The following is a 27,643-nucleotide window of genomic DNA, read 5'->3' as shown; positions in this document are numbered from 1 at the left end:
TTATCTGTCTTATGCAGTGCCCCTCTGCGGCCCACACTGGCTGAGAGGACTGTAATCTTTGCTGCGTGCTGAGTACTGATTCTTCAGTGTGTCACGGACTCCTGAGGGCCCTGAACGAGTCCCAGAGGCTTGGATGAAGCCTTATCCACTCATTCTTATTCTGCACATAACTCAGCCTTCTTTTCTTTCTGAAGAGGGCGATGTCTGCGCGGTAGTGTTTGTTTTGGTTACGATACAATTTGCAACAGTGGATTTTAGTATTTAGAAGTGCATGGTGTATTGTGTATTTCTGTAGATGGCAGACAGAAAGACAGGAATATAGACGGAAAGGAAGGCAGGATATAACACACACCATTACATATACACATACGCTTAAACAAAATGTGCATGCCTTGTGGTCGCATTGAATTCTGATCTATGGAAAAAATAGTATGTCTTACTGTTGTAAGCGCTTATAAAAAAGCTCTTGCTCTTTGATTTTGAGTAACTGATGCCAAAACCTTCTCTTTTCTTATATTATGTAGTGAACATGTTTAGTGCTAACTGTGGCTTTGCTGGAAATATCTCAATGTGACTCTACATTTGGCCAGTAGGAAAAAAAAGTAGCCAATAGCCTCTTTTTTCTTGGTTGTGTTTATGTGTTTTTGGTGGATTCCCTTTGAATATAGACAGAGCAGAAGGGAAAGACTTCAAAGCAAAGAGGTGAAGAGGGAAACCAATAGTAGGACAGTCTGAAGCGGAGAAGAGGAGGGCTACCTACCTTTTCTTACCGTCTCGTTTGTGGCTCTTTTGCATGGCAGAGCGCCGGCGCTGATGCTGGCTCTGCAGCTCAGACGCACGAGCGGTGTGCTCCTTGATCAGCTCGCTGGTCTTGCGGTGGTGTTTCCGAACCAGCTCCTTCATCTCCTTGTACTGCTTCCTCTGCTCTCGAACAAAGCCCTTCTGTTGCTTCAACTCCTCCACTGTCTGAGCCTCTAATTCTAAACACAGGGGATGGAGGACCAACAGAAAAAGATGACAAACGTCAGCAAGACATGTTCTAAAATGTAGTTTTCAAATCATTTTAGATTTTATATACTGTACTGTACATACACTCGTGATGTTGCTGTTGATTTTAGCTACTGCTTGGTTGCTGGGATTATCATCAGTTTTGAAAGTTACATTATAGTGATGTAGTGATACAGAATTGTCACATTATATGTAGAGAATGTCATTGGCACATATGACTCATACTTTATGTGACAGCTTAGTCTTTTGTCTGAACAATCACACAGATATAGAGTAAAAAAGTTAGTGCTCAAGGATGAAGTTGGATGAAGACAACATAACCTTACCAGTGAGGACACTCTGAATGATGTCTTCAGTCTTCACTGATGGCTTCAATGAGCCTGGTTACCAAAAACAAGTTCACATGTTGAGTTGTACAGTTCAGTGACAAAATATCTCTGTGCTTTTCTGAAATGCTTCTGATTTGTATATTTACTACAAGGAAAATATTTTCACATGTTGTTTTTAAATATATAAATAATATGGTCTGGGGGCCAAGTAACATTTACAGTGAAAATTGTCTTTAACCCGTAATCCTCAAACTGTTGTCCATAAGACATTGGCAGATATATTCTGGGTGTATTTTCAAGATTAATTGCATCAATAGCATTTCATAAAAACATGCTAAATTTCAGTGTTTGAATGTTTACTTAAGCAAATTATATACTGTATTTTCTCAACTAAGAATAATAAATGGCATATATTCTTACAGAACAATTATAATGCAATTCTAATGTTCAGCAGTATATTTGAAGCAAAGTGTTACCTCAGGTGATATTTCAACGTAATGAAAGAACAATGCACATCCAACTTTCAGGGCATTTACAGTGCACTTCAGGTGACATCTTAGCTATTGAGAATATGACAATAGTTATTTTTACAGCACCTGCAGACTGGGGCTGGTGGCCGACCAGCGAAGGGGGTTTCGGGGCGATAATGGGTGTGTGGCTCAGTCCATTCTCTGCGGGCAATGTTACCCTCTGGTCCACCTTAGATTCTGAGGGGGCATCACTTCCTGCCTCCACCTGTCCATCACATGAAAGATTCAACATTCAGATCAATCCAGTGAAAACATCTGTAAATACAGCGCCAACCACTGACTCTTTTTTAAATTGTTATCGTACATTTGAGTTTCTTAAATACCCACAACACATCTCTGCTGCTATCACGTGTTGTAGTTTTTCTTCTTCTTTCTTTAAACCTGAATACAAAGTTCATTAAATATCTCCTCCTTCAGTGTCACTGATTATAATGTTTAAATACATTCACAAAATGTATTTTTGAGGAATAAAAACCTCCTTGAGTGGTGGTATCTATTCAGCACTCTCCTGTTGTACCTGTGTCCTGCAGGATACTTTGTAGACATAGCTTTGGTAACCCACTCTCAACATTGCTTCCTGTGCCGAGGCTCGACAGATCTTAATTTCCCCTTTGCTCCGCTGGATCTCGGACTATGCGCTCTTATCTCTGAAATGTTAAAGCAATTTAAAAAAATCTCTGTTCTAGTCACACTAGCCAGATCTTCTCCTGTCTCCTCTCTCTACCTTCATCTCCCCACACTGTGCTCTGCCTTTCCATGCGCTACCCCTTTTGGTGACTGTTGCCATGGTCACAGCATGAAGCAGCTCTTCGTCGGCCATCCTCGTGGGTAATTGTATCAGCTGGCAAATCAGATAAAAGAAGCCCCTCAGGAACAACCCTTCTTTCCAGTTCCCTCTTCTTGTAACCCTAGATAACCTTGTGTCCCGCCTTGTCTCTCACCTCAAATGTATCCTAACTTCAATCTTCGAAATTGTTGTTCACATCTCTCCTCAGATATTATCCCTTTGTCTGTTCCCTGTTGCATTGCACCTATATTAATCCTTGGCTACCTGCACTCTCTGTCAACTACATTTGAAATGACTAACACAATTACCAAAGATTGCTGCTACTTTGCTCTCAATGCACCACTTGTAAGGTTACCATTCTCCTGCTATTGTTGTAATGTTGATGGCCCATTAGTGTGAGACGTTCGTTGTGCAATGTCTCCTTTTTATATGTCACTTGGAAGAAAGCAGAAGGTCACATTCTCTTAAGCAGCCATGACTCGTTAAAACTCTCTGAGCTGCTTGGCATTTAGATGTTATGAAAGTATGTGCTTTCAGAATTTCAAACCTCAAGAGGATCAATATGAGGTCTGGGGGACTGTCACGGGTATTCATTTCTGTTGTGCTGGATTACAGACATTTGATTGTCTGCACTGGCTGGCACATTGATTATTGCCATGATATATTCATTTGGTTTGGTTAGTCAACAAATCAAATCCCATTTTTGTGCATAGGGAATGAGATTTTCAACATGGTCAGAAAACTTGAGTCACAAACCAAAGTAGAACTTGCGCTGCAGGAACCACGTAAGTCTTATCAGCCATTGTATCATTAAGTAAACAGATTTGTGGAAAATGAATGGTGGTGTGCACAGTGGTGACTTTTGACTTTCTAACCTTGCCTCTCCCTAAAGCATAGACCAGAGGAAACCTATAATCAGAGCCTGCAGGTGGATGCTGGAAAAGGCTTGATGAAATGCAGCAACAATACTGCTAGAGCTGTGGCTGCAGTACAGTTTATCATGGAGTGTCTGGGAAAGAAAAATGGCCAAAACAAAGTCTGTTGATAATATCTATGGGGATCTGTGCTGTACCCAAGCTGTAGTTCATAATCCATCCTTTCACTACAATGGTGCTGGTAGACGGCCATGGGTTTTAAAGTACTTTGTGGGGATATTAAAAACCTCCCCATGCTGCTTCTTTCTAAATTGTATCTTCATAGGGTTTTACTGAGAAAAGGGAACTCCACTCTCTCTCTCTGTCTTCTCATTCTCCCTGCCATATGTTTTGAATTTCTAAACCAGTTAGTTCCTAACAATGAGGTGCGTGGCCAGTTGGTTGAGGGAGTACTCATCTCAACTGATCAGTGGCACAAAGCTTTCCACATATAAATACAAACAATAATAAGCACACACAGGATGTTGTGCATGTGCGATGGAAAAAAAGAGTATAAACACACACACACACACACACACACACACACACACCTCTTTGTCACCCTCCTCCTCTCCTCCCTCCTCCAAAGTGAGAGCAGCCAGCTGATTGGCTCTCTGCTCCATCAGGTTGACATAGCGGATGGGATTGGACAAGGCTTCAATGACATCTGAAGAACAGGAAGAAAACGGAGCAGCCCATTTGTAACACTGAACATGTCTCTGTTTTCTGGACAAAATATTTTACTTGTGGTTTGTTCACCTGACTTACCTGCAAATGTGTCTGGGACATAGTCCTTTACCTCTACATACACAAACAGAGCAGGCAAAGTCAGGGACTGGTTCTTCTCGTTCCTTAGACTGATGTAGTGATAGCCTGCAGGGTTTGAGTCAGATTGAGGTTCTATCAGTTCAGAAATAACAATACAGGAGCTCAACCTTCATCAGGAAAAGTGCTGCAAAGCATCCAGATAAGTGAACACACTTCAGGGGACAACCACAACTTAAGCAAACATGTATACAAATATTACAAGTAATTGTTCTCTGCCATCTTTTCTATTATCGAATGTGTTTTGATGGTGTATTTTAAAGATTTAAATGCTTATCTTACCTGGACGGATGGCTGACACAGGAATGATACGGTGGCCGATGAACTTCCCTCCTTCTTCAAACACAGCTATCCTTAATGAAGCAAGTGTGGGCAGAACAACCTGAGGAAAATGTGTAAAATGCACTCATTATTACATCAAAATGACAGCACAAAGTTGCTATTTTTAGGTAAAGGTAAAGTTGATTAAACAACAATGCACAAAGCTGTAGTCTGACCTTCTTGAAGACAATGGCCTCCTCTTCCCAGACAGGGTTGATGGCGTTGCCCTGAGATGTCTTAGTCTTAAACGCTTTCCTCTTGGTGTCCACCGGTAAGCCGAACATGTCAATCTCCACGTACGTCCCTACTTTTTTATCTGACAGGAACTGGCCGGAGATGATCTGGAAGGAAAAAGTAGGAAAGAAAGCAAGAATGCAACAGAGAGAAAAATGATCAAACACACAGTGAGACAGAGAGAGAGGAAGCTTCACAGACACAAAAAGACCAACACAAACACACCTTTACAGACAGTGTGTTGGCTACTATCCCATCCACTGTGCTCTCAGTGAAAGGGTCAAAGTGTTTGTCCGGCCGTCTCATAAACTCTGGTTTGAGTCTGTAGCCACATTTCCCGTTGTACTCATACATGCCCAGGTTTAACTGCATGGACAAATCTGTGGAGTGAGGACAGAACAGCAAGTAAACAACACTGAAAAAAAACAGACAAACAGACTTTAAAATGTGTACTTTAATGCATTAAAAAAGGGGAGAGTTTCATCTTCTTTCTGTTGCCCTTGGAGCACTTGTTATTTTTCAAAGAGGGCTGACTCATACATTTTCCAAAAGTGTGAAGGAATAAAGGATTTACACAATTTAAAATAAAATGTAATGGAAATGTCTCCCTCACCAATGGTTTGGAAGTTGAGAGCCACCAGCTGACAGCCGGCGTTCCAGAAGAGCTGAGGGTTGTAGTTGGATGAATCCACTCGGGTGCCTTTAGGGTAGATCCTGCTCAGCTGCAGCTTGTTGTATCTGAACAGAGCTGGTTAAGGACAACGCTGCGTGACCTGCATTAGAAAGTACAACTGGTACTGTTACTACTACTACTACTACACACACTTCTATTTATATCATTACCATGTCATTATTACTTTTATTTAACAAGATGAGTGAAATGATCTAAAACAGACTACCGAAGGGAATATAATGAGATCTAATACAGTATGTGGACTACTGCATATATATTAGATTCAAACGTCGTGAGTTATTTTAAGTAGCACAAACCACATGCTTCAGTAAAACTGGGAAGGATACTCCACAAACTCTACAGGAGATTTGGTCAGTTGCTCCAAAGCTTTGGTCTCTACAAAGGATGACATCTGGAAGCTTCGATTGATCTCTGTGGACAGATGTGGTGATATGTTGATCACAGTGATCTCATGGTCACTGGGCAGATTGAAGACATCATCTCTCATTGCTGCATAAACACATGTTTACAGCTCTTCTACAGAGCTGATGTATGGAGTTGCTATTTATATTTAAGGGATTTTATTCCAAAGCACGACTCTTTTCTCACATTAATGAACACGTTATTTCAGAAACATGTTCAGTTTGCAATCAAAGATGAGTTGTGTCTATGTATATCAGAGAAAGTTATTCAAATGGTGGACATCTCTCTCATTCATTGTTCTAACATACTTTTGGAAGCCTCAAAGCTGTTAAACTTGACTGGCTGGATGTAGATGACCAGATTGGACATTTCCTCCGTGGCAAATGCCTCACTGCCTGCTGTACCCTGTAAAACACACACACACACAAGCAAATAAAGCAAGCATGCTTTAGGAGCTTCGTAGGCCCAAAATAATCTCAAAACCCCTGTTATTTAGGACTTTGGAGACACATCAGTAGAAATAAAATGCATTATCAAACATGTACACTAGAGGGCCACCTCAGCACATGACATGCAAATAGTACCCTGAGCTGTAGATCTCCATTATTACTAGTATTTCAACTAATTGCTGAGTGTCACTTGTGAGATACACACCTCATCCATTGAGCCCTTTTTACAGTCGTCATCATCATCATCTTCATCCTCACTTTCTGCCTCCACCTCACCTGAAACATGGTCACAGATAAATACAATAAATAAAACTTGCTGATAGCCTTCACACAAGTCTTTATCTAGGATCTGTTGCCTCCATTTTATCTAAAGCAGGAACACAAATAAGGCTCACACTGACAGGTCACAGCCCACGGAGCTCATGGACTGAGGAAATTCATTTTAATATTATTTCGGTCGAGATGACCCATCCTCTGTGCCCTCATAATGAAAGATCTACTAAAGATTTCCCACTGAATCTGAGGTCACACTGACTGAGGGAAATTAATTTTAGCAGTGTAATGGTCAAACTGACCTACAGCGTCTGCAGCCAGCCTGATGAGAGCACTGCTAACGATTTCCCACAGAATCTGAGGTACAATGACTCACCAATAGATTTTCTGCCCTGTGGCCTCAGGCTGAGCTCTGCACCCTCAGAGGGCTGCGAGGAATCTGCCATCTCCTCTTTGGTTGAACCTGAGTGAGAAAAACAAAGTCGTCAGCAACAAACCGGCATCACACAACAGAACAGCATGTCAACTCATGTAATTTGTAATTAATAACAATATGAATGACTGTACTTACATAGCACTTTTTAATTAGAAAAGTGCTTCATAACCTGGTAATATAAGACAATAAATGACAGTGACAAGCTTTGTGCTGCTTCAAAGAACAACAGGTAACAGCCACACTGATTCAAGGGTCCTTACTTTTCAAAATGCAATATTTTTACTCATTAAAATGTCTTTCATCAGTGCCCTTTTACTGTCCAGCTGCCACAACTGAGATGAGAGTTTATAGAAAGTTTGACACTCCTCTAGGTCTTCAAATGTTACTGTGTGCTCACAGGGATATGTAGTTTAGTGAGTAGCAGCAAGATGAAATTTGACTTTTTTTGCCCTGAGTTTGGCTGTCAGGGCACACAGAGGCTACCCTAAACCTCTGATTAGTGCAGCTTGTTGAGCTTGTATGCAGCCTCAGACAGCTCTGCAGACTCCAAAAACTACTTGCCTTGCTCTGCATGTTTTTTTTAGGAAAAAATATGAAATGTATGACAATGTGTAATTATATTTCTAATTTAAAAAATCTACAGTTATACATCTGTCAAAACTAGGATAGGAAAGGACACTTAATATTTTGGAGTTTGTCCATAATACTGTATTATCTCATGTATTATCACACATAGTTCTCCACCAATAAAACCAAATCAATTCTCAGGTTTAGTGCACTAATTGTACAGAACTTAAGGTCATATTTCTTGTGAAAGGCACAAAGAGCATTTTTGTTATAATGTGTTTTTTGCTCTGTTATTTTAAAAGTAGTAAATAAATGTTTTTTTTTTTGTCTGTTTGAAGAGCCACAGACGTCATTGTGCCCCACTTCTAAAACCAAACCTACGCCGTTCCCCTGATCCATGATTGTCTCAAGGCACAGCAATTAAAAAGATTTGTTTTAATACTTGTGCTGCTTTTTGTCTTACACCAGGGGGCAGTGTGTGCACACGTAAGAATGATCAGTGATCAATGATGATTGATTGCAAGGTCTATTATAAATTACAGCTGAATGGTATACTGTATGTACAAAGAAATAAATACTGGGAACTAGGAAGCACAAAAAAGAAAACACTGAAGCATGCAAGTACACACACACACACACACACACACACACACACACACACACACACACATACAGGACAGGACACATAAAGGACACATATGAAGTGTTGCCAACTGCAGCAGATATGACTGATTAGGGAAAACTAAAACCAGACAGCAGCTGTGAAAATATAAAATTCCATAAATTGAGATACAGAAAAGTTCACCAGATAGTATAATGTACACACAGCCGCATGCACACACACCGACACACTGAAGGCCAGTACTGGCCTGTGTTTAATGCGCCCCAGTGACAAGCAGCGTATATGCCTGACAGCGAGTGTATGCAACAGCCAATAATACCCTCAGCTGATGGAGAGGGCCATGAAAATGATGAATGATAAACAATAGCACTGTTTCGCCACAGTGATTCAGTTTCTGGACGGCATAGAGGTGTTGGTCCATATTACAGATGGACCCAGACGGTTGGGCTACATTTTACATCTGAAACATCATAACTCAGTGGTCCCAGTGTGACTTGATGGCTCTGTTTGTAGGATGTGTGTGTGTGTGTGTGTGTGTGTGTGTGTGTGTGTGTGTGTGCTTGTGTGTTAAAGGGAGCGCTGTACCTGCACTGGGGGAGGAAGGCTCACACACACTGGAAGAATCGCTGTAGGTGTTGGAAACCTGCTCCGACAGTTTCTTCTTGGTGCTTCCGTCTGTCTTGTGGTGTTTCTTCTTGTTCTTCACCAAGATCTTCCCCATCAGCTCCATTGGGCTGGGTAGCGGCACATTAGACTCCAGCTGGGCGGGGTGAAAAGAAAACAAGAATTTAAACAAGGTCATGTAAATAAAGAAAGAGTTCATGAGAAAGGTTTATGCAGAATAAAGTAATACTCTGTTGTATGATTGTATGATGTGTTGAAGGATGGAGAAATGTGGAATTTTCTTTTGTGACAAGCACTCTGAAAATTGTTTCAACACAAGGAAATTGTAAAAACAGATGTTATCAAGTTCCAAATTGTCGCTGTGAGGCTGGAGATTACTTCATTTCAGTCATATTTAACAGAAGTTTGGAGACAAATTAGCTAATTACTGTAAGAAAATACTGAAGTTGTTTACAGGAGAGAGTCATTTAAAATGTAAATTCATGCCAGTTTTAGAAAAAAAAATCTTAGTCTGCTCAAAATTCACTATGGAAGAATTCTGCTGAGTCGAGCTTGTTAGTGACCACAAGGATGGCACTGAGCATTACAAACTCTGTTGATGTAACAGCTGAAAAGTTTACACTTTCAACATTAAAATCAGCTTCCTGGGGGGAAACTGAGCGTTAAACACAAACATTCGCCCTCTCAAGAGAGCTGGCTAGAAGTAGGCAGATCTCTGATTTATTTATGGGGTACACTGCTTTTGGATCACAGTGTTTAGGGATATTAATAATGCATTATCGAGAAAGTCAGCAGCGATGTTGAATAGACACACATACACTCACAACCACAGAGTTTACAACTTATCAGCTATAAACATAACCAAACTTTAAAGCGCTTGTTTCTCTTATTTGACTTCTTTGAAGAGCAGGGAAACAATGATTCATACACCAAACTTAAGCCAAGACTGTCTGTCCAAAAAAAACACTTTCCCAGCTGCCAAACACATCCATCTACACCTTTCTACTGCTGTTGTTGGGAAGTGATAAAATAAAGATTAGACGTCCTGTTTGCCTTGGCTTCACTCAAACACTTCCACTTGAATGGAACCAGTACAAGACTGGATGTGACATGTAATCCTGACTGCACTCAAACGCACAGCACTAAACCTGTTTGACTAAACTACAATTTGGCTGGATGGATTCAATTAAGCTTTTTTCCCCAAATCCCCAAACTTTTTTTTTTTTTTTTTTGCTCAATTGTAATAAGGGAGTGAAAACACGGCATCAATATAAGCAGAAAATGCTCTAAACACACTTCTCATCACTTTCAAGCTCTGACATCTAACCAGAATGTAACTAAGTACATTTACTTAAGTACAATTTTTAGGTACTTGTACTTGCTACACTACATTTATTTCACAGCTTCAAATTTACATTGTATACTGAGATTTTGCAAAATCTAATATATAATATCAACTTCAAGATCAAACTACCAGTATGTGTAGTAGCTAAAATTAGCTCCAACTACAACTGCAAAAATGCTGCTTACACATGAAAGCATCAGTCATAATGATTCAATAATAAAATATATAACAGATATAATCAGGACAAGGTTCACCTTTACTGAACTTTGAACCTGTGCAAGCACGTCTTGCAAGACTCTCCATTTTCAAACCCATTTTAGAAAGTATTCTTGTTTGCACAACTGTATGCTGTATGAATACAAGTAGAAGACTAGGAGGGGTGCTGCATGGCTGGCATTAAGTGCACGGACTGTGATGGAGTCATGAAGTCTTTGTGTATCATGTTAAATTGGTGGAATGTTGTTGTTGCTCGTTACACTAACTCCAACAGCTTATGCTTGTTCTTCTCTTATTCTCAATCATGCCTGCTTTATATGTGCGAGTACATCTCACTTTGCCAGTTCTGCTCTTTCCGCAGCTTAAAACTAAGCCTCAACAAGATTGAACAAACTACAAGAAAAATAGCTTCATTTCCCATTATATTTCATATATTTTGGCAATACAGCCTGAAAGCAGCATAATGAAAGCAGCGATGAGAGCCAACAAACAAGAAAACATGATCATGGCGAATCCAATTTTTAAGTAATTTCAGCTAATTTCTTTTTGGGAAAGAGCAGACTGTTCTCAGTTTAATTGAAAACCCCCCCCAAAACATTGTCATCAGTCTCTCCTATTCACCACGAATGACAGTTTCTTAGAGTGGAGATTGAGGTTGAGCTCGAATTTCTAAGAAAACTGTAATCCTCTTTATTCTCACCTTAGGCTCAGCTGGAGCCAATCGAGCTATATTGCCCTATCTGCCCCGGCTCCTATGCACTAACGGTGATATCCCATTCGCTACGCTGTATACACGGCTGTCTCAGTGCCAGAGGGGAGTGATTGTCATTGCACTCACCTTTCCCAGTTATTACATGCTCAGTGGTAGAAATCTGATTCCTTGACGGTACTTTCTCTTTCTGTCTCCCTCTCTAACTTCTCCCTTGGTGTCTGTCTCCTCATATCTCTCTCCCTCTCCTTCCCTCTGCCACTCCACTCGAAAGGCTTCCCCCTGATAATACTTCAATGTCAAATCCAGTCAGAAGGCTGCTGGGAACTTAAGCTGCTCTGTAGTGTTACACCAACAGAGACAAGACATCCCTGGCGAATAACGTGCAAGGACTAAGTGCTATGTTAAAGCACATATGTGTGCAGCATTGTATATGTGTTTTTCATGTGTGCACCAGACACTTTGACAGGTGCCTGAGTGTGTGAGTTTGTGCGACAAGTGTCTGCATTTGCCTCACGTAAGTGCCTGCGTCACACAAAGACGCCTTTGGGGGGGAAAAAAGAGTTTGGCCACAAAGAGACGAAGCAAGCTTTTGACTGGTAGCCATGGCAACAGAGGAGAGACAGATAAAGGGCTGCCAAGAAAAGCCACGTTTAGATTACAGCGTAAAACACTTCCGTTTAATCTTACACGGCTGTTGTTTGCAGTCTCTCCCGTGATAACAGAGAGGTGATGCAGAGGAATAAAAAATGACTGCGGGATGAATCATTGAAAGTTGGCTTCCATGGCACGTAATTTGCCACAGGTATGTGTGTGTCTGTGGCTGAAAATGAGAATGAAAACTGGAGAGAGAGAGAGAGAGAGAGAGAGAGAGAAAAAGAGATAAAGCCTAGGAGGCCATTTACAAGTGTACCTGGAGTGACATAAAGAGGAAAAACTGTGACAACACATTTTGACAGGTGCTAGAGGACATGTCGATATGTTGCTGTTTGTAAGAAAGATGGAGAAGGAGGGAGGAAAAGGCGACCTAAATACAGAGAAATAGTAGTGTATGTGAACAAATGAATGAATATAGATATGTGTATACATGTGAGCATGCAATAAGTTGTGGCTTTTTGCCTCCTGAATGTATATCTGTATGGGTGGCATGCTGAGCAAGCAGTGTTCAAGGACACTTCTTTGGTGCACTCATCTGTGTGATATCTGCTGAATCCCTCGCTGCAGGCCATGTCATATGTATCTGTGTGTGCGTGTTACAAAAAGAGAGAGCAATAGAGAGACCAGTGTCTATGTGTGTGTGAGCACATGCACACATGTGTGTGTTTGTAGGTTGTGTGTGTTGGAGCATCTTATGTACTCACAGGATATTTCTCCAGAGGTTCTGTCAGTAATGCGTCTCCAAATATTGACCGGCAGTACTCTGCCATCTTAGCCTGCTGCTTTGGTCTGGGGAGTCATCACACACAAACACAGACACACACATCACACATCATGGTTTCTCTGCGAAATATCAATATACACTGAATAAGTATGCTCCTCCTAAGAAGCACCTTGGAGCCAAAACAACCAATGAGAATGCTCTCCCTAAAGCTTTGCAAATATTTACACAGTTGATACAAATGAAATGGCTGATTGGGCCTATTGATGTTAAGACAGTACTGATCAATCAGGACAACAATCACACTGTAGACTTTTGCACCCCTGACTTGAAATGATCTGCTGACTTACGAGTCCACGTGGTTCTCAAAGGACAGGATGATGGGGAAGGGCGAGGTCTTGAAGGCACACTCTGCTATAGCCTCGATCACCTCCTAAAAACACAAACAGAGAAGAAAAAGAATTTATAATATATATTATGTTGAATACACACACCCAGGGCAGAATGTTGTTATTGTTATTTGAGTAATGCACTTTCAAAACAATGAATGTCACCGTTGGTTTATGCGATAATATGCTGTCATTTCTAATCACCCTTGAGCTCGTACACCGACAGGAATCACATCCATTTACAATGATATGATTCCCTACATTTCCCAGAATGCCTGAGAGCCTCCCCGAGAGAACATGCCCAAAACTGTTGAAATCAATAACCGTAGGAGAGAGCAAGAGTGATAAGATAGGAAGATAGTTTATCAGTAGCACAACAAATAAATTACACTCCGCCTTGTTCCAAATGCAACATGTTGTCTGGCTGCTTGGCGTTATGGTGCATTGGCCACTGATGCTGAAGTGTGCGTGTGTGCACGATGGTACATTTTCTGGTTAATAATGTGACTCCTGCAAAGTGTGTGCTCAGTCATTCATGTCCCACAAATTTCAGCATGAATATGTTTACGGAAACGGGAGTTGAGCCGTGAAGTGGTGTCAGCGCTCAACTCCAGTGAAGACGGTTCAACATTTGATATCGGATTTCTAAGCCACTGATTGTCTAAGTCAATTACACCATCATTAACAACGGTGTCAGTTCAGTTAATGCCTTCATTTCCATTTGCTCCATCTCCTCCAATAAAAATCTTCTGTAACTCAACCCTCTCCATCTGTAGCTCTCTTCCATGCTGTCTTTCACAACTCTTCTCTTTTTGTATTTCACTCTCAGACTAATGCCATTAAGCTTGTTCTACTTCTTTTGTTACTCTCATTAGATCTAAATTTCCCCTATCAATCAATCCACCCACTTCTCTCTTTCTTCTTTCTCTCCTGACACCTACTCTGCCCTTAGACTTTCACACCCTGCTCCTCCTATAAATGCATTTTTTTTTCTCTTTGTCTTCTCATCTTTTGAGATTTCCATTAAGCGCCCCCTCAGTGCTTCAGTTTAGGGCCATTCAGTGTGTCCCTGTCCCTTTCAATTTGCCATCTGCTGCATGCGTGTCCCACTTTCTGTTTTCCCACTTCTTATCCAACTCTGCTTTCCTCCATACTTACTTTTATCTTCTGTGTCTGACTGCGTATCTGTCTGTGTGTTTTATTCCCTGCTGTTTACGATATTTAAATTATAATCCTTAATGAAATCAAACCCAATTTTATACTATTTATGGTCAGCATTTTTTCTGCAATAGCCATTCACTGCATTTACATTCAGTTATTACCTCTCTATATAGTAGCTTTTGTTGGTAGTGGCGGAGTTCGCCATTCTCGCACTGGATTCCGATTGCCTACATCCATCTTGCAAGGCTTGGGTGGAAAAGAATTTGCGCTGTGTGGGTATTTCTGACAAAGTAGCTGCTCAAGTGCTGTACTATTGAATTACACTTGCTGTTACCACCAGTAACCACTGCAGTCAAATGAACCAGGACTGAAATCTCAAGGATTAAAGCCACAAACATAAAATTAACCATCTGACGATGAAGGCATATTCATCTAAGCTACTGGACCGTTCTCTTTTAATTTGCTTCACTTCTTTAGTCTGTAACAAGCTTTTGCATTTTGGTGCAAGAGTACAGATATTCACGTAGATGGCTGCCGAAACACTTGACTAGGGGACAAAGTCATGCTTATTCAATAGAATCGATGGGAAATCAACCTAGAAATGTGGGTGTTGGCCCAACTTAATAGTAATCAGTATTTGATCCAGTGAGTGGATCATGTGTACAACATGTGGATTACATCATCTGTCCGAGGGGTCTGTTTACCCAGAACCCTCCTCTGTGTGGCTGTAGACAAAGACATTAAAGTGTATCCTCACAAAAAGACGTTTCAGCCTGCAGTCCCCAACCCGCCCACCCAACCCCTCGCCTATATCGCTATCACTCTGTTCTCCTCGTGTTACCTTGAAGGAGATTTCAGTTGTCATGGTGAAGCCGTGAGTGATGACAGGCTCTTCTTCTGTGGTGCGACCCTTCCAGCAGTCCAGTTCAATGCAGCGGCACCCTGACAGAAGAACCTGCTTGTACATCTCGACTGAGGAGTTCCCTGCGAGCTGGCCGGCTGCACGTAAGCAAGAAAAACACACACAAACACACCACTTCAGGTAACTGTTATATTGATCCCAAAAGTACCAGGATTCCGACAAAAGCATGTCCTCCCACTTTTCAAGAGCTCATTAACCGCATTAGTTGCTAGCATGTAGTAAAAACAACACAATAGACGTTATCTGAAGCAGGCAAATCCCATCACCCTGTCACCATTAGCAAAGCAATTATCTCTTCACATTAGCAGCATGCTTTCCTGCAACATGGTGGGAACTATGTTAAAGTGAGAGGCAGATCTGTGTTCTCACTTCTCACAGTTGGCATCATTAATTTCCTCCTTTTTTCATTTGTCTTCTCCCTCTTTCTTTAGATAGACATCCTAATCCAAACCCCTTAGGGAAACACGGTTTTTCTAACTAAATTAGTTCATGTGTTGTACACTGCATAAAACATTGCTTTAATTTACCATGGATCAATAACATGAAATACATCAAGATGAATGAATGAGGTGTACGAGCTTCTGACAGTAATTATCTTGTGAGTATGTTTCCTGGTGAAACATAAATACTGCAAAATCATTCTGCATTGCCACACTCTCTCCGTTGCCTACAAAAATATCACAATGTGTCATGAAAATACATAAAGAAAAACTGCTCGTGAGGAGAGAATCAAGGACCCGTTGTTTGTTTTTCTCATTTCTTCATTTCGCAGGCTATGAGGCTGGCCTCTTACAGACATTCCATTTTTTCCATCGCTGGAGAAATTTGATCCACTTGAAGGATTCAATGCTCTCCAGTTCCCCCCAGAATAGATTTGAATAGATGAATTATAATATCCATTGAAGAGAAAATGGCCTCTGTATTGTGCCTGCCATGCTTGCGCACTGCCTGGAGCCAGTTACTGTGACTACCAGTCTAAAGAAATATTTAACTCATGAATATCAATGAATTGAGTCTCATAGCATGACTTGATTGGATAACCTCTTGAGAGGTAACGCAAGAAATGGGGCCTCATATGCACCGCCGCGTTTGATTGACTGACCTGCGAGATATAAAGTTGGATGTATTCACTTGTGCAACCACAATTGTATTTGTAAATGAAAGAGTGATTTGTTCATGCGTAGAAGAATAAAGGATGCGCATGTGCAATCAGTCAGGAGGAAAATCAAGTTGAGTGGTAGTACGTGAGGGCAAACCAGACAGAGAGACAGGCATAGCTTACATACAAAACAAGCTTTTGACTTGTGCCTCGATGTATGTGCGTACCTGTGAGGTATGTGTTGTGTGAGGAGTTGATGAAATAGTGGGAGAGGGGAAGGGTCATGTCTTCGCTCTGGTCCAGCTTCTCCGGGGGGATGATGGTGTTCTCCTCTCCATTCAGATACCGGGCAAAGCCTTCCACTGAGATCTGACCTGCAGGAACACGTTAGTCGAAATGATATGTTCAAAAACTTTTTTTTCAAGTCCAGACAGGAACCTGAACTCCAAAGTCTGATGATACTCTTTATTTTTCTTACTGTCAACAAATCCCATGAAAAGACAAACACCAACAATTCATTTATCTAATAATAAGTATTGTCTCTTTAGCCAAAGCCTGATAAAGCCTTATTCCTCAGTGCCATAGAGCTCCATTGTTGTCTAAAATCTATTAAAAATGCATCAGTGAGACACACTGTTGCACTGCAAGAGTAAATGCACGATTTACTCTTGTTTGAGTAACTGAAAAACTGCAGTGCCAAGCTGTTTTAGAAAACGATCTCGCCTTCTTTAAAGATGTACATCCTCAGTATGTATGCAATAAATGGGCCTGGGGCTGAGAGCCACAGACATGGTAGGGGAGTCGTAAAGTATTGACAGACGTACACATTCTGCAGGTGTATTCAAATAAGCAGTTGGAAGACAAAAATGTTCATAATCACTAATTAACATCAAGATTACAGTAGTAGTTTAATTTAGCCGGAACCCTAATTCTCTGTTTGCCGAAAGCCTTTGTGGTTAATCCTTAAAGCCTGTGCCTCAGTGTTTCAGTTTCTTACATTTTACTGTGGGTGTATACTGTCAGATATTAGCCTTCATTAGAAATATTTACGGTGTCTAGGTGGATAAATGCATAAAAAATCTCCCGTTTTCACAGGTAGTTTACAATACATACGTGATTTTCTATATTTCAGGCTCCACTAGCTTTCCTTTAGCATTGCTATTGACCATTATTAGTCATACAGGGATCTGAAAAAGCTGAACTGCCCTTGACGTAGTTCTTTCCTTGTTTTGATTGTTTGTCAAGGTCACTTATGTTAAGCTTTGCCTTTTTACTGTCATCACAGAGCTCATGTCTTCAGCGCTGAATAAATAATAAGCAGCAGAAGAGAAGCTCACATCTCCAATCATCCAAGATTAAAATGTCCATACACATTACCATACACATCACACACCACACCTGCATGGATTCAATTTGGTACAACATATAAGACGTGCTCAAGGCGAAACCAGGACACTTGCAACCTCCTCCACCCACATACACACACACTGACTTGACGTTATGCTAAATATGCTAAATGATGCAAGCTCGACGGGTGCAGCAGGTCCCTCCGGCCACTTTATGCTAATTAATGCGGTGCCGCCCTCTGCAGAGTTGCTGGACTAATTAACGCTGGCTGCTGTCTGTGACATGTGAGCTCAGTCGCACTCAGCGTCTTACTCCCTGCTGACTGCCAGGGCCTCCCTTTGCCAGGCTGAGGCCTAACCTCTGTACCACTCACACTCACACCGAAATAGACACAGAATTTCCTCAGTTCCCAAGACATTTGTAGGTCAAACAGGGAAAAATTGTGTTAACATGGCTGGGATTAGAGGTGTCCTTGACTGAGAACCTACAGGTGTCATTCCAAAGGTGAGGCTTGAAAGGTGGAGTTAGATCTGAGAGGAAGGGTGCATAAAAGGGATCATTCAAGTTAAATAAAAAACTTTGGCCACAATAAGGACTCTGTTGAGTTGAGATGAAATCGCTGTGTAAATGTATTCTAAATCTAATGATAACCTGTGAAATAAGAGACACAAACCTGACAAAGAAAATCTGACAAAGAGCTTCCTCTCTACAATCACTGAAGATGAATATGCGATGATACGCCACCATCCACTCTGGAAGTGTCTTGCTTCATTTAGCATTTTATTTATTTATTATTTATTTTATATGTTGGAACGCTTGCGTGAGCACAGACTAAAGTAGTCACAGACAATGATAGAGCACTGACGAGATGAATGGGGGGTATAATATTCACAAAATCCAAGCTGGAAATAGAGAAAGAGAAAGTGCGACATAGAGAGTGAGCAAAAAATCAACTGTTCACCCATTCCTCTTCCTAAATTACACAGGCTATTTTGAGGGAGACCTAAGGCACCATATGCATTTACGCATATTTACTATATGCATCCACATGATGCTTTTTCAGTGCTATGTAAAAGCACTCGCTTAGTATGCACAAAGCCACCCATGTCCATTTATATATGCATGTATGAGTGTCCTTGAGAGAGGAAAAGTGTGTGTATATGTGTGCATGAGTGTTTGTGAAGGTAGCATGTGGAGGTCTGGACCCCTCTGCAGAGCAGATGGCAGCACTTCCTCCGGCTAGATAAATACTTCACATGGGGAAATCTGTCACTGGGACAGAGAAGGGCACGCTTCCAGAGAGCCTGGGACAGGCTGAAACCACAACATCACAGTACGAGCACATCACTGTGATCAGAGTCAAACACAGGGTGGTCAAACTGGATATTTGGATATGGTTTAAAGAATGATTTGATCTAATTTAGACGCCTGTGGTTCATTTTGTCACACATTTGAAAAAAAAGTAAAGTAGGCACTTTACTCAAGAGAGTTTATTAAAGCGGCACTCATGCTCTGCTTGAGTCAGTTGAGGTCAATTTAGGTTCAGTGTAATCAGTAACTAGAATTACTGCCCCACGGTAGTATGCCTCTGCCAACAAGTCAACTTGCAGTTTACATCCATGTCTGTCCAGACTCATATAATATATGGAGGGAAGACTTGGAAGGAGTTGAATAAAAGGTATAAAGTGTATTTTTGGCCAACTCAGATCTAGTATTGATTTGGAAGCTGACGACATATGTCACGTCATCAATAAGTCCCATTCGTTTAAATGTTTGTACACACAGATCTTTAACTCTTGTGGAACTCAAAATAGTCCATATATAAGAAAATAAATTACAGTACAAGTGGTCCTGACTACAACCCTTTAGATGGTTTAGTATAACGGGTGGATGGGGGGAAAAACAACCCAGTGATTTGCTTGAAAATAAACAGAACACGGTGTTAAGTAAGTCACCCATTCTGGCACACTTGTATAACACGCTTTCCAGCAGAGATAAAATTTGCATTGGCACACACCAGACCTTGATGCCTGATATCTGGAGTGGGAGGTTCTCCAGTTTTGGCAGCTCTCTGTTCACAGACACTTCAGACGACATAAAAGCACGACATGTCCAGGAGTGTTGGACTCCCTATGCTCATCCATCTTGGTTGTTCATGAATTATTCTGTGCCACTCCTGTTCGTCAAATACTGCGCTACTGCTATTATACTACTGCCTGTTAATTTACTTTTACACATGCAGTTTTGGGATGTTGATTATTATTTTATTCCTGTTGTTTGGATATTAAGTTTTAACATGTAGATTGATGCTGCTACCTATGGTACTATACAATGGCAGAGTCGACACACATTCAACAATTTGACAACACATACGCAGAATACAGGAATGCACTACAACAAAAGCAAATACAGAAACACTAGCCTACAAGTTGCCAAACTAACACTGGTTGCCTGGCAACTGCCAGCCAAGAAACAGTCCAGCACATAACCCCCACATAACATGCACTTACACACAAAAAACAAGACATAACATGGTAATTAGAGAGCTTTAGAGGAGCTGGTGGGCAGGTTTTGTTACCTTGGGACAGAGCCAGGCTAGTTGTTTCCCCCTGTTTCTAGTCTTTGTGCTAAGCTAAGCTAAGCTAAGCTAACCACCTGCTGGCTGTAGCCTTATATTAGACAGATACAAGAGTGGTATGAAACTTCTCTAACTCTCCGCCACGAAGCGAATAAGCATATTTTCCATAATATTGAACTATGGCTTTAAGTTGCAGTGCACTGAGCTCTCTAAGCCATAATTATAACTAACCCTCAAATCATTGGTCTGTGCTCATTTTATGGATCAGACTGTTTTTATTTTTGGAAACTGGAAACTTTACAGTAAGAGACAAAAAAAATGTGTGAATTATACTAAGAAGAAAAGTAAAGAGCAGTAAAATACTGTGAAAGTAAAGAGAAAGACATATATGACTCCCTAACAGTGTTTGTGTACATATATTTGAATTTGTGTCCAGCAGTGCCACATAAGTTCAGTGCTGCACTCCACTTGCCACTTGCTATTTGTTCAAGCTCTCCTGAAGCGCAAACTCACACCTCTCTCTATCTTTTCACTCTCTCTCTCTTTCACACACTCGCTCTCTCTCCACTCAAGGATTCTACTCATGTAATCCCATTCTTGTATATAAAATGGCAGGGACTGTCCTCTGTTCATCTTGGCAGTGTTTGGAGTAGGTGAAACATTTTGGTGGTGGTGTGTGTGTGTGTGTGTGTGTGTGCGTGGTATTTACAGACTTATAACATTCCGTTCTCTGGCACCCCACTACGTCCCCTCACTTTGTGAGCGTTGCTATGGTAACACCCCTGCCAAATTTATTGTGATGGAGGGGGCTGGAGTAGAGGGTTTGAGGCAGGTGGAGTAGGGTTGAAAGAGGTTGAGTATGTCTGGGTCAAATGTGAAAGTGTTTTCCAAAATGTTTTACTACAAAACACAACCGCTCTTTTGTTTACATAAACATATATTAATCACGAAAAATGACTTTATGAGCAAGTTATTTTATGTATGAGAAGTTGGTGTTGACTGTGTCGTATGTGTGTTTTTGTGTACATATAAGCATTATATTGTGCCTGTGTTTGTACTGAGAGACATTTGAGCCACTGACCTTTCTGTGCCAGTGAAGCATTGGGCTCATATTTGTCCACCAGCACCTGGACCTGTTCTGGTTTGAGAGGAGGGTAGAGTATCTCGTTCAGACGAGGGTCTCGCTGTTTACTGTTAATAAACTCCGTCATCTGCTCCACAGTGAGGTATGGACGACTCTTAGCCCCCCTGAAAAGAGAGGATAGGAGAGGGAATACAAAAAGGGAGAAGTTGAGAAAACATGGGTGGGTTACTAAGTGAGAAGAGGGCACAGAAGAACATGAAATGTGGAGAAGATGATGGAGGAGAGGAGCGATAATTAAAGCGGTGAAGAGATGTGGCGAGGGAGAGCAACAGACGCGCAAAGGAGCAGAGGATTAAATGCTGTGTTGAGTAAATTATGAGATTTGATTAAACCGTCTTTCATATCTGAGCCTGTTCTGAGCCTGTAAATTATCATCCTGTTATCCTCCTGGCTCTCATGCCATCTCACTTAACTGTGATTAAAATCTGTGACTTGGAGTGACCCCAGTCGTGCTGGCATGCTGCCTCGGCTGATGGTCTGAGTCCCTCTAGGCCAAGGGGCAGCTCTGCTTCTGCAGCACCAGGGGCCACAATGCCAGGCTCGAGGACCACAACCAGGGCCATTGCAACACACTTTCCTGTACTAATTAAGTGCTAATGATGATGCCTGTCTGTGTTTTGATGACTCTAATGAGTAAAAGCAGGTGTCTTAAACCTGCAAAGCCATATCGCCCCATCAAGGATGGCAGCCATTATTCTAGCTGCCAGTTTTAAAAGAGCAACAGATGGCTGTGAAAAAAATGATATCAAATTAATCACTCTCACATTGTTTCAAGTTTTTCTTTTTTACTGTATTCTTCTGAGGTTGAAAAGATGCTTACTTCCTGACAGACTTTTTAAAAAGGCAAATGCAACAGAGATTAGAAACATGGTTCTTACACGTCAGAGAAGATGTGGTCCAGCTCGGATCTGGGGCAGATGTTGCTCAGGAACATGTTGTAGACCTCTGGAGTGAAATCTTCCTGAGGGATGGAGTCATTCTGCAGCAGACAACAGCAATATGGTCACATAAAATCATGGGGCAGCAGGTCGCCTAGTAGGTAGAGACACTACAATAATAACTACAAATCTATAGCATCTGTAGGCTCAGAACTGCAATCCACTAGGACTGCTGTGCTAGGAAATACTATTATCAAATATTTACAGTATTGGCACCTAAATATGGATGCCTTTATTGCTTAAACTGAATATATGTGAAATAAATGTGTTCAATTATATTGTCAGTGTAGCGCGTGGGTGCTACAACTTCACAACTTCGAGGCAACTGAATAGTTTGCACACAATGAGCCCATTCACGTGTATAGAAAATCTTATTTGAAGTTGAGCCCGCCATTAGTGTGCTCTATACAAGTTTTGCAGTGCAGACTTTCATTTGACTAAACATCTATCCACCCGACTGATGTCTATAAGCAATACACGTCTTTCATGCAATGGGATGTTCTATAGCTGACCCCAATCTCTGGTCACCCCTCTAGAAGTGATGACACGGGCATACATTTCAACGGCATATAATTAACAAAAGATGAATTTGCACCTAGACTTACACAATCAAAAAAAAAAAGCTGTGGCCACGAGGGCTCCTTATAGAGCTATCAGAGCCAAACAGGTCTGATAAAGACACAGTGCGCTCAGCAGCAGGCAGTAGCATTGTGCCAGCCAAGAAACAGAGCAGAACCAAACACTCTTAGAGAGGAGCCAGAGAAAAGAAGATGAGGGAGGATGCATGGAGGGAGGAGGGACGCAGGTCAAGCCCCACCGAAACTCAGTGAGTCACTTTAAAGACCTTGGTGTGAACTCCGTCGTGTATGCGCTTTTGCCTGTGAGTGTGTGTGTGTGTGTGTCTTTGAGGGATTAACAGCACTACCGTTTAGCTGTAATTACCTGTGCGTTGGAACAACAGTAAATCCCACCAGACCGTCATACGGCAACACGTTCTTACCTCCTGCTCTCTGAATGCTAATTATGTATAGCTTGGTGCTTGCTTGTTGCATACTGTGTGTGTGTGTGTGTGTGTGTGTGTGTGTATGCGTTTGTATTTCTGTGTATGTGTTCATTCTGATTGTATTTAGAAGCCATTCATTACAGCTACCTTGTGTCTGCCCTACTGTATGTGCATATGTTTCAGCATGTGTTCAGAACTGCATTAAACAGCATTTTCCCACTTCCAAACATGCAAATTGCTTGCTACTGCTGGAATACAGAGCTTATTTGCTGTGTTGGGGGACTGTTTACACATCTATGCATGAGGGGGCAGCTTCTCTCTAGTGATAACTGAGAGAGGTAAAGATAAAACAGCTTTTGTCATCTTTATTGCTCCCACTGGGTCTATTTGTTTCATTACAACCAAGGCTAAATCAGTTCTGAGTGGGAAGCCATGCAGACACCCAGAAAATAAGACTCCAAACAAATGAGCAAAGCAGCTATCGGCTGCTGTTTCAGGAGAATAGAGAATGAGCTGAATGGTGAGAGGACAGACGAGGAGATGGATGGATGGAGAAGATGAAAGAGCTCGGAGACTAAGATAAGAAAGAGGGGCAGAGAAGGAGGGAGCAGGTTCAGAGACGGCGGAAATATGAGGATAAAGTAACACTGAAAAAGGAGTTTCAGTATTTTGGTGTCTCACTCTGCCAGAAGGGAGGTTACAGTTTTCCAGGGCCGTCTCCACTCGCTTCCTGTCTGCTGAGAACATCCTGAAGATACTGTAGGGAAACAAAAACACACCCTCATGAGTAGTACAGAAAATCCTACAGAGAGAGAGTGGGCTTCCCTATGAATGAGAGTGTGTCAAACTGATGAATTCATTGCGGCTTTTAATTGATACGCATTAAGGATATCCTGCGAGAAAGTTCCCTTGTAGCAGCAGCAAACAGTACAAAGGTTAGAGGGAAAAACTGAAACTAAAAAGAGTGCAACGTATGGTTGTTAGGAGAGAATACAACCACAAACTGCAGGGAAATTTATGGATTAATAGACAAAAATGAGACAAAGAAAATGCCTGGATGAAAATGTTGACTCAACTTTCTTTGGAGGCTGTAGTTTCTGGTGCTGTTGAATTATATTTCATTACACAGAGAGCTTTTTTAAATAGTATACTGATACAAAAGCGTATATTGATATAGATCTACAAAGGTGAAAACTATTTATAACAATATAACCTCAAATATGTTTACCAAGATGTGCACAAAAAGTTGTACGGCTGTCATTTCTTCTCATCATTATCATTACCATTACAATGACCATTACCATTATCTTTATCAGTTTCTTAGACCGTACACATCTTATCTCACTAGTTGCAAAACTAGGTTTTTGTCTTGTGTAAATAAACAAAAGACATGCAGATAAAATGTTTCCAACTTCACAACACATAACTAACCATCATATGATTTCCTTCCTGTGAAGGCCATGCATCTCCAAAGCATCATGAGCTGAGAAAAACAGCCCTGTTTTCAGCTTTGTGACTCTGCATTTTTCAGATATTCCAATGTTTTGTTTTTTTTCAGCTTTGGAAAAACACGGTTTTCAGTGGACACTGACAATATGCCTCATCAGTCATTTTGAGTGCAGAGAGAGACAGTGCTTCTGTGTGGTTGGACGACTGTCCTCTGTTATAGTCTAGTGTATATAGATAATAAATGAGATTTACTGCAATGAACTCCACTATCGTTCCAGCTACTGCTGGCTGTTTAGGTCTGTTTCCGCTGGCCGTAGCCTGTTTTAATTACATGCAGAGGTATGCCTGTGCAGATCCATGAGCGCACACTGTATGCTCAGTGGGAGAGCAGAGTCAAGCTGACATTAGTCAAGCTGACATGTCCTCCCAGCTAGGAGGTTAATTCCCTAAACGGCAAGGAGTGTCTCTCTGCCTCTCTGTGTTGACACCCACTGTTTTCCTCCACGGCTCTGTGGGAGGTTATCGCTGAAGTTCACTGTTGCCTGCCTGAAAGCTCAACTTGACTAATGGCGATGGAGAGAGTTGGATTTTCAAAGAGCTGATGACAAACTCCCAGATAAGTGAAACTGAAATTCACAAAACTGAAATTTTCACACACATGGCACATCCTGAGCTGAAGTTAGTGAGACATATAAATGGGGCTTACCCAGGGCATGCTACTTCACATATAGACATAACACACACACGCACAAACCAATAAGGATGGGCTCTTTACAGATAGAGTAAGAGCAGTGGTGGACACAATGGAGCAAATTTTACCGCAGAGCTGAAGAGTCGTGGAAAGAATGAAAGACGACAGAAGGGAGGGGTAACATAGTCTAATAAATGCACACATATACGCAGAGAATGTGTGTATACTGAAGCATATACATGCTGATAGCAACAAGAGAAGGGAGAGGAAGCTGCGTATTGATCAAAAGAGCAGCGAGGTGGCAGGGGAGAGAAGGATGAGTCAGAGAGACTTACTTCTTGACGGGGATTCGCCCCTCAGGGTTGAGCTGCAGCTTCAGCCGAGTGTATCTGCGTTGGACAGAGCAAACACCTTACACAACGTGAAATCAGCAGTTTGTCTGTGTGAGTTATGTACTTGCTGAAATTGAATTTCTGTGTGTGTGTTTTCTTGAGTGTGTGACTGGCGTACATGTCCATAACCATTTGCCATATCTGTCTATGAGCGAGTGTGCACGTTCATATGACTGTACATGCATCGCTGTGGCGAAACACACACTTGTGTCTCTATAACGCGGCTGGCTGGATGTGTGCAGCTCTTTGTGCACCACCATGGATATTTGGCTGTGTTTACATGACAGGTTTGAATTGTGGCTAATCCCTGGAAGTCTTGCATTGGCAGCACAGAGCCATGCAGCAGCAACACAGGCAGCTTGTAGCCTGAGCTATAAATAGCTTAGCTGAAACAGGAGCCATCATTACAGGCTGGGCTTTAAGTGGCTGCTGGCTAATAATTAATATCCATTACAGTGTCCACTTCATAGGGCAGGATGGCTGCCACGGGCAAAGTCACCGATGACTGTAGTGGTTAACGGGGGGGGCTAGACTGGGTTTTGATTGAGCTGTTTTTTTCTTTAAAAAGGAGGGAAATGTGAAGTGAAAAACATTGAGTGTTGGCAGAGAAAGAGCTAGTTGACAACAGCTGACGTCACTAAAGCTACATAAGGTTGGTTTTTAAAAAAGGAAAGGATGAAAGGCTCAGGAGAAAGGAGGGAACAGTGAGGTGTTTCTTGATTCCCTCATCTTCCTTACAACTGCCTGTATTATTCATTAAGACGAGTAGGGGACAACAGATTACTTGCATCTGTGTCCTTTTCTGTTGTACTACTCACTTTCGCTTTCTCCCTTCTGTTTCTAATCTCTCTCTCTAGTTAATGCTAAACCGAGAAGGTCAGGTTCCATTTCATCGACTGTAATACAAATACTTATATCTGCACATCCACTTGCTTTTTCTAGCATAGTCACGGGCTATCCCATTGTAAAACATGCAGTTCTAACCCTAATAATTGATGCTCAAGGCAACATAATACAAGAAGTGGCCTCAGCACAATTGCATTGATCTAAGAAGTACATCTTATAGCAAGCAGCCACTTGAGGACATGCTGGGTTGTGTGTTGTTTCCCGTCGCTGTGAAAGTTGCCCGTCTATGCTGACCCCGAAAAATGTATGACGGCCTTAAGAGCTAGCGATGAGAGTTAACCACCAGCATAAGTACATGAATCAGGTCTCCTCATGCTGTAGTGGTGGTATGACAGAGAATCGCCTTATTTGTAAGCAAGCGGTGCACAAAAACTTCCGCTGCGAGCAACCAGCGTGACTGTGAAACCTGCTCTATTCAACTCTATTCAAGTCTCTGTGTGCTATGTGGTCGATGGCCACTTTTATTGTCTCATAAGTCAATTATCCTCCTCAGGGGTGCGAGCTAATGGCTTCTGTTCACTGATAAACATCAGACAGCTGGGAGTTGTCACCTGGCATGTTCTCTCAAGACAATGCGGCAGATTCATATTTACGTTCGCGCCGCATGAGCTTCACTCAGTCACCCACTGCACACATAAATCAGCTGTGAACTATAGATCACTGTGTGGGCTCTGATCAGATCAATACGAACGTGGTTCTGTCAGCCGTTAGATGCAGTTACTACACAAGATCAGAGGTGGTGTGAGGGCGATTGATGATAAAAAATGTCTTACTGGCAACATTTTTACACCTCCACAAGTGCAGGTCAGCAATCAGACCTGTTCAAGGATCTACGGACACAGGTCTGTCCTTAGGTCATTAATGCAACAAAAATATAGGCTACAGCACCAAATGAATGCACGCTCACACGCGTACATGCTGTTACATATGCACTCTTGCACTGAGAAGCGGATAAGCCAAC

General features: G+C 41.7%; 1 protein-coding gene across 1 annotated transcript in view; it reads right to left on the bottom strand.

The window, feature by feature from the left end:
• plcb1l (phospholipase C beta 1-like) overlaps positions 1-27,643 on the bottom strand; it is a 96,372-nt gene that overhangs the window by 14,227 nt on the left and 54,502 nt on the right. The window contains exons 6-27 of the mRNA XM_070926091.1: positions 25,720-25,773; positions 23,926-24,001; positions 22,182-22,282; positions 21,241-21,407; positions 16,462-16,608; positions 15,055-15,212; positions 13,014-13,096; positions 12,647-12,731; positions 8,977-9,151; positions 7,143-7,229; positions 6,699-6,769; positions 6,353-6,449; positions 5,969-6,053; positions 5,562-5,686; positions 5,174-5,328; positions 4,891-5,055; positions 4,676-4,775; positions 4,337-4,441; positions 4,120-4,235; positions 1,934-2,072; positions 1,335-1,388; positions 761-980 (exon numbers count right to left, since the gene is read on the bottom strand). Of these exons, the coding sequence (XP_070782192.1) occupies positions 761-980; positions 1,335-1,388; positions 1,934-2,072; positions 4,120-4,235; positions 4,337-4,441; positions 4,676-4,775; positions 4,891-5,055; positions 5,174-5,328; positions 5,562-5,686; positions 5,969-6,053; positions 6,353-6,449; positions 6,699-6,769; positions 7,143-7,229; positions 8,977-9,151; positions 12,647-12,731; positions 13,014-13,096; positions 15,055-15,212; positions 16,462-16,608; positions 21,241-21,407; positions 22,182-22,282; positions 23,926-24,001; positions 25,720-25,773 (2,565 nt within the window). The remainder of the gene's footprint in view (positions 1-760; positions 981-1,334; positions 1,389-1,933; positions 2,073-4,119; positions 4,236-4,336; positions 4,442-4,675; positions 4,776-4,890; positions 5,056-5,173; positions 5,329-5,561; positions 5,687-5,968; positions 6,054-6,352; positions 6,450-6,698; positions 6,770-7,142; positions 7,230-8,976; positions 9,152-12,646; positions 12,732-13,013; positions 13,097-15,054; positions 15,213-16,461; positions 16,609-21,240; positions 21,408-22,181; positions 22,283-23,925; positions 24,002-25,719; positions 25,774-27,643) is intronic.

This window comes from Enoplosus armatus, chromosome 19, assembly GCF_043641665.1.
Source record: "Enoplosus armatus isolate fEnoArm2 chromosome 19, fEnoArm2.hap1, whole genome shotgun sequence".
Classification (NCBI taxonomy): Eukaryota; Metazoa; Chordata; class Actinopteri; order Centrarchiformes; family Enoplosidae; genus Enoplosus; species Enoplosus armatus.
This window is presented reverse-complemented; position numbering and strand designations above follow the sequence as displayed.